This window comes from Fringilla coelebs (assembly GCF_963513975.1).
Source record: "Fringilla coelebs genome assembly, chromosome: 15".
Lineage (NCBI taxonomy): Eukaryota > Metazoa > Chordata > Aves > Passeriformes > Fringillidae > Fringilla > Fringilla coelebs.
The window spans coordinates 12,975,824-12,983,146 of NC_140041.1; the positions used below are offsets into that span (position 1 = coordinate 12,975,824).

Here is a 7,323-nt window from a genome sequence, read left to right on the forward strand (position 1 = left end):
GCAAGGGCAGTCTAGGGAAGGGGATTCACTCACTCCCCAGGACTCTGGAGGTGTCACAAAGGGCATCTGAGTGCATGGACACGAAGCAGAAATAGGTCCGGGTTCTGGGTATGGTCTCTGGAAGCTTCCTGCCAAACTGGGAGACTTTAAGGCAAGAAAATAAAGCAATGATGTTACACTTGTAGCCTTCAGCTTCCCTTAATTTAAACAGTAATAAAAAGCATCTGCAAGACATCCCTTGAAGTGCCTCTCCAGCCCCCTGCAAGTCCATCTACAGCAATTAATCATGCTTGGATCAAAGGTAAAGAAGGACTTTGAAGCAGCAAACTACTCTAAGAAAGAATAAATTGCAATTATGTCAAAATTAATCTAAATTAGTTGCAAAAAATCTCTGAAATGCAGAGTAACCTTTTCCTCCAAACTTTAGTTACTTTTCCTTTCTGTAGAACAAGCCCACGTCACTGGTAGGTGTGGGAGAAATCCCCCACATGAAACCAGACAGCAGACTGGGACACACACATGCAATCCCTCACTGGGCTGAAAGCCTGAATTAAATGAAAGCAGCAGTACAGTCCAGAAAGCTGGTCACTGGGCCAGGAAATAAGAGACCTTGGATATGCCCACACCCTTCTCCTTCCTCCATCCCTTCTGTGTTTCTCATCAGCCCAGGCATTCTCTTTTGCACACTTGTGCCTCAAGGCCACATCGAGCTCAAAAGGACACTTGGTTACCCTTGACTTACAGGGGCTGCTAAAGTCCCTCCTTCCCAGCACTTGCATCCCAAATGGAAAGTTAGCTTGTTTGCTTGTTCTGTGATGGAAAAACAACTTCCAAGATGCAGATTCCCTGAATCTAAGTGACATTCAAGTACAGTTCTCCTGAGATGTGTCCCTCAGGCAGAGGTTGCAGTCAGCTTCTAAGGATAGCTGCAATTTCCTGGGAGACCTGTCTTGCATGGAGAGGGGAGTTTTCCATCCCTAAAAGCTGCCTCTTTCACAAAAAAAACCCTCAAAGCAGTACAAAGACACACAGGACACACAGACACACACTGAAAGTTAAAAGCAGTGCCTTGATTTACTGTGGGACTAGAAACACCACACAACCTCCCCCACACCTCTCCACTTCTGGAGCACAAGGCCCAGCTGTCTCCTCCTGCCAGCCCTCTGCTTTCTGACATCTGGCAAAGGTCAAATGACACAGCAAGCTGGGACACATGCAGACAGTTAAGCCATCTTTTTGCTGAAGTCATGATTGAGTTCCTGCAAAATAAAGACATAAATAAATAAATGAATAAATGAAGGGGGAAAACCAGCAAGGCCCAGAGGAGATAATGTTATACAGAGATGCCCTCTGCCGGTCAAGCAGGAAGAGGGCCAAAGGAAATCTTTCCAGCAGAGCCAAGGATTTGCAACTTCCCTCCCTCCTTTTACAGATGGGCCCCTAAAAACATTCCCTATGTGGTGTGCAAAATTTAAATTTAGTGGATTTTCAGCCTGACTGCTGAAGTGATCTTGCAAGGCCAGTCCAGCCCCCTGCTCTCCTTTGTTTTGGGTCTTAAGATCCTTGGATAAGTCAAAGAGCTTCAGTTAAAATGCAACAGGAAAACACAGGCATCCAGAGAAACGTTCTGCCACGCTGGCCAGTTGAACTGACTCACCAGCTGCCTTGATGTCATATAAGGAAAGAAGTGGCAAAACTGGGCCAGGAAAAGAGACACACCCCCCTTATTTGAGACTGACTTTGCTGTAATAGTTAAATTCTGCAGACACATAGTCCACAAGTCCCTGCAAGCTGTAACAGCCCTTCTTGCAGTCAATAGTAGGAAACTGAAATACACTGAAAACTATTTAAGGCACTGATCAATTCAGAGCATGCCTCCCTCTGTTGAAGTGGGGTTGTTATTTGATTACAGCTATGATTTTAAACAATTTCTAAGAAGCACGGAGAGCTTGCTCAGATGATACAAACTGCAGAATTTAAATCTGTTGTCAGCCTATTAAGCAATGCAGATCTATTGCACACACATCACTACCAGCTCAGCTCTTTCCTGTATCAATTTAATTCCTGCTGGTATAAATCCCTGATTTAATTTACTGACTGGGAATTAAATCAGCATGAACTGGTTTCAGTGCATCTGTGCTGGGTATTTGTGATACTCCAACTAGACCATTAAAAAATGTCACTGGATCAGAAAGATGCACTGACAGAAAAAAATTCTTAGGAGATGCCATGTAATAATTTTGCACACTAAAGAACGATACATGCAGTGAGTGGGAAGCCCTCTCCCACTTTATTCTTTTCACTGAAATTGAACTTTATCTGCCAATATATTTTACAGTCAGCAGAGATTTGTACATGTCTTCATAATGCTGGAATTCTGGGAAAATTGACAGGCTGCAACCATGAGGCTGTCACTGGAGTAGACAGTTGGCCAAGGAACGTGTGTACTGGGAGCTATTCTGAAAACCAACATTTTACATCCAGAAGAGTACCAGGGAGCTGTTGTTTCTCCATCCTTAAGTGTAGTGGAGGATTAAAAGCCTTATCAGGAGAATCAGCTGTTGGAGGTCCTTGTGCTAAGAGCCAACCCACAGCATCTTACACCCAAAGGACTCTTTGTGTCCCATCACCCTCCCTGCGCTTGCTGGGGCCTACCACACTCTCTGGCCAGCTGTTAAGTGTGTTTGGGATTTGTTTTCATGCACAATATGCTCTGGCAAACTCTGGGATCATCTGGGAATGGCACAGAGGCTGTGTTCTACCTCTCCAGCCAAAGCTGGGATCCCACAGGCTGTGCAGAATAGCTAAGTGGTCCCTGTGTGTGCTCCAGCTGCTTCTCTGACATGAAGGGTTTGCTAAAGCTGGACCTGCAAGTCTTTTTAAATTTGTGCTTTCCAGGAAGATGCCCGTTTTACTGGGAGAACTGGAAAAAGCTCAGATGTCTCTCTTCCACACTGGGTACAGCTGGTATATACCTAGCTCCTCACACCAGGCAAGGCTACTGTGCAGACTTCTCCCCGAGGTAGGAAGCATTCTTTCCAGTCTTCTTGAGGGTTTCCAACAGGGTGTCAACGTTGTGCTCTGAGTCAATGTACACCTTCTTGTTGGGCAGGTCAATATCAAAGTTGACACCTATGAGGGAAAACATTTTGCAGAGTTAGAAGCAGCCAAATGGTGTATGCACAGGGGAAGCTCACCTTCACACATCTCTGCTCCCCAGGTCATCAGACAAATGGACATTTATCTCCTGCCAGCACACTCTGATACCACCACCAGCCAGCAAAACCAACCTGCTGTCCTGCCAGCAGTGGTATGAAGGCAGTTAAATCTGCTTTAGCTCTACATCAGGTACCACAGTCTCTCTACTGCTTTAATCTGCTCACCCCACCTTGGATCAACACAATCACTCATGTAGGAACCTGGGTAAGCTGAGTTCAAACCAACCACTAAAATTTCCATCCAGCTCAGTCTGTGCTCTGGTTTAGTGTGAACAGGGTTAGGAAAGGCTCAGGGCAAGATGTCTAAACTGGCAGTAGGAGGGAAAAGACATTTTACCATGTGCATTTCCCAGTGCATAATAAAGGTGAGCCACTCTCATCCCAGTGAGAGGAACTGGACATGCAGTCTCTATCCAGTTACGTGTTTTCACAAAACCTGGAGGTATGTAGCAGCTTTGAGAGCTGTGCCTCATCATCACATGAGGCTGATACTGGCTAGCCTGTTGAAGAGTGATGGAGGTGTGCTGACAACCACACACAGAGAAAATGGAACTGTCACAGCCTGGTAATGGGGTGTGGAAGAAGTTGCAAGGCCTTTGCCTTGGTGGCTGGATGCTGCTCTCCCTTGGAGGGGAGCAGGTCCTCACAACTGACGAGATCCTTCTCTCATGGAGATCCTTCTCTCTTGGAAATGCCAGCAAACAGAAGACATGGGTTATAATTTTTATAATTTTCCAGGTGGTATTAGAAATAGGCTACACAGACAACCACCAAAGGCTCTGCTCAGCAGCTCTACCCTGTGACTGCTGATGACACATCTGGGGAAGCACCACAGACACCCCAGGCCTCCTTGGAAACAGGGCCAGGCAGGACATTCACCTCCCTTCCCTCTGGCAGCCTGAGCAGGGGTCCACCAGTGTCCTTCCCAGAGGACTCAGGGTGAGGCCCTGGTGACTCAGAGCCACCTGCAGCCGTGGCAGCTCCTCCCTCCCTTGACACTTCTCCAAGGGTCACAGACCTGCAAACAACCAGTGACTTGCTAGCAGCTAAGGAGCAGCCTCAGAGCAGAGCAAGGAGAAGTTTCCAACTTTCAACTTTTACTCACAGTGTTATTCTTGAGGATGGAGGACCCCAGGGCACTGCCCTGGAGCTGGCTGTCCCACAGCCAGCACTGACTCACCTCCCAGCCTGTGCAGGACACGGGTGACTGCATTGGAACAGCCCTCACAGGTCATGTCCACGAAGAACTCGTGTTTCTGGAAAGAAAAGAGGCAGTCCAGGGGTCAGAGAGAGCCCAGCTGGAAATGCAGCATGAGCACTCCACACTTGCCTTTTTCCTTGGGGAACTTCAAAGCCTCCCAAGTCAAAAAGGTCCATACACAGAGCACTAAGGGATCCTCAGCAAAACTGAGAACTCTTGGTACTCCTCCCTACAATGTCCTTGTGCTGTCCCCCACAGCATAATCCTGAGGGGCCTTTGGGGATTGTGTGGCTACCTCCAGAGTCAGCACAAATGGCCATCTCCATGGCCTCTGCTGGACTTAGCCTGTACAGGGGACCCAAGGAAAAGCAAATCTCCTGCCTCCAGCTGCTCGCAGTCCTGACTTAAGTCTGTGAGGTTTTCAATGCTTCCCCATGCTATTCTTGCACCTACGAGGCTTCTGGTCCCCCACATAATAAAAATAAAAGCAAAACAGAAATTTAAGGACCATTAGTGCTGTTTTTTCATCCCTCTATTCCACTGGGGCCCCAGCGATATCTTTACTACTTGTGAGCAACACGGGGTCAACAAAACACTGTTTGCCTGTAACTAACCACTGCCTTCAACCTTTGGTACCAGATGGGTCCTAATTTCCTTCTCTTGCACGTGCTTTTTACTTTCCTTTTCAAAGGAAAAGTAAAACTATTGCGCATTTGTTGCCTGCAACCCATATTTCCTTCTATTCAGAACCACCCTGTGCCCCCTGCCACTGTGAAGCTAAAAACCTCTTGGGATCTTTCACCCAGGATGGAGCTTGGGATGGAGGCTCCCATTTTTTTCGGTTTTATTTCCCAGAGGCCCTGGGTGCTTTGGGGAAGCGTGCAGGCAGGGGGGAAAGAGCGTCCCATCTATGCTGCCCTTTTGTGTCCAAGCCCTGGGGGTTGGGAATGGCCTGGGTTTTGGGGGAGTTCGGGACTGGGGGAGCCCTGGGGTTTGGAGGAGCTGCAGGATCTGGGGGACCTTGGGGGACTGGGGAAGCTTTGTAGGGCTGGGGGAGCTCTGGGGAACTAGGGGAGCATCGAGGAGAGGGGGAACGCTGGGGGAGCCTCGAGGACTGGGAGAGTCGGGGCTTTGGGGGAGCCCCAGAGGCTGGAGGAGCCCTGGGGGTCCCGGAGAGCCTCGGGAGATGGAGGAGCCTCAGGGAACTGGGGAGCGCTGGGGGCTGAAAGAGCCCCGGAGGTCCGGGGAACCTCGGGGACTGCGGGAGCACCGAGGGTCGGGGGAGCCCCGCGGCCGCTCCGGGGCAGCGCCCTCCCTGCCCCGCCACGTCCCCCGGGCCCGGGGAGGCCCTCGGGCCCCGCACCCACCGGCATGGCGGAGCCGCTCCCGGCTCCCGGCTCCCCGATCGCGGCTGCGGGCGCGGCGCGGAGGAAGGGGCGGGCCTGCCGCGGCCTCGGGAGGCGGGGATGCCGCGGAGGGCGAAGGAAGAAGCGGGGCAGAGTGTTGGCATGGTGGCTGGGCCGAGCTGCAGCACGGGTGCTCTGCTCGCCTCCCGGATAGGGATCAGCACGGAGAAAGGGCTGCGGGAGGGCGGTGGGGACAGCCATGAGGATGGGGCCGGGCTGCTAAAGACAGCTCGTTCGTGTCCGTTTTTTGAGGTTTTGAGATTTATTGGCTTGGGAGAGCTCCGGTAGACTGGATACTGAGGACGGGAGGTTTGGGGGGAGTCTCTAATGTAGGGCAGGTTGGAAGATGGGTCCTGGTCCCTGAAGATGTGTTTGCTTTGTTTGGTTGGTGGTGTTTGGTGGAGGAGCCGGGAGCAGCTCAGGTGCTTTCACAGGGAAGCTGGAGAGGGGGCAGAGCATCACACCAGGGCTGAGGAGAGCTGGCCGAGCTCTGTGTGTGTGACACTTCCCCACCACGTGCTGGCTTTCAGCATCTTCCCCTTGAGAAGCCCAACCTGTAGCAGGCAATGTAACCAGCGTGTTTCTTGTTTTCTGCCTCCCCAGCGGGGTGGTCAGGGCATTTCTTTTGAGGTGCACAGGAAGCTGCTGCTGTACCGACGGTTTTATAAAAGGGGAATTCCCTACTCCACTACAGAGAGACGCCCAAGATCTCCCTAGCAGAGTTAATTCGGGGCGGGCTGTTGTGCTGGGTCACTGGGCTCACGTTAAACTTTGTAAAAGTCTGCAGTGCTGATTTATGAACTGGCAAATTGCAGAGTGACTTAGGCTAAAAATAGCCAGGAGGTATTGGGGGGGAGGATATTAATGCCGAGGGTGGCCCCATGCCAATCCTGTCTGTATCCCTTGCTGCAAGGCATGGCAGGGAGAGGTTTAGGCAGCGCTCAGGGATGTGGCCGTGGGCAGGAAGTCATTTTTATAGGGTGAAATCCATCTCTGAGTGCTTCATGTCATAGATACGTGTGGGATGGGATGTGACACAAACAAATGGAAAGCTATGGCTGCCTGGAAGCTGCTTAGCTCTGGCTCATTGCCTGCTCCCATTCCCTCCTGCTCGATGGGATCTCTGGACCAGCATCTGCTGGTGAGCGAAAGGATCTGAGAACTTCCAGGCCTTTCTCCTTTGTAGATGTGTTAGAAAACGCTCCTGCTTGCATTGGCTTTCCTCTGGGCCAGACGATGCTGAGTCTGCTTTGCTCAGAAGTTGAGAAGGAAAAGCAGCAGCTGTGTGAGCCTCCCGGGATGGGCAGGAGTCAGTGACCACCACCTTCGGCTTGGCGTGAGTGGCCGGGCTGGGTGTGGTGGAGCTGCCTTGGGGTGCGCAGCTCCTTCTACCCACCCGCACTGGGGGTTTCTCTCAGGTGCGTGGGACAGGTGAGCCCCAAGCAGCCTGTGGAGACGCCGCCAAAGCGGGAGGCCACTGCCTGTTCGCTGCCGGGAG

General features: G+C 51.2%; 1 protein-coding gene across 1 annotated transcript; it reads right to left on the reverse strand.

Annotated features, from left to right (window-relative positions):
- Positions 1–1,055: 1,055 nt before the first annotated feature.
- Positions 1,056–5,854, reverse strand: ATOX1 (antioxidant 1 copper chaperone). Its single transcript, XM_084215540.1, has 4 exons — positions 5,787–5,854; positions 4,399–4,474; positions 2,976–3,132; positions 1,056–1,259 (listed from the first exon to the last, which is right to left on the reverse strand). The coding sequence occupies exons 1-3, from the start codon at positions 5,790–5,792 to the stop codon at positions 2,999–3,001; spliced, it is 216 nt and encodes a 71-aa protein (XP_084071666.1). The 5' UTR covers positions 5,793–5,854; the 3' UTR covers positions 1,056–1,259; positions 2,976–2,998.
- Positions 5,855–7,323: the final 1,469 nt, after the last annotated feature.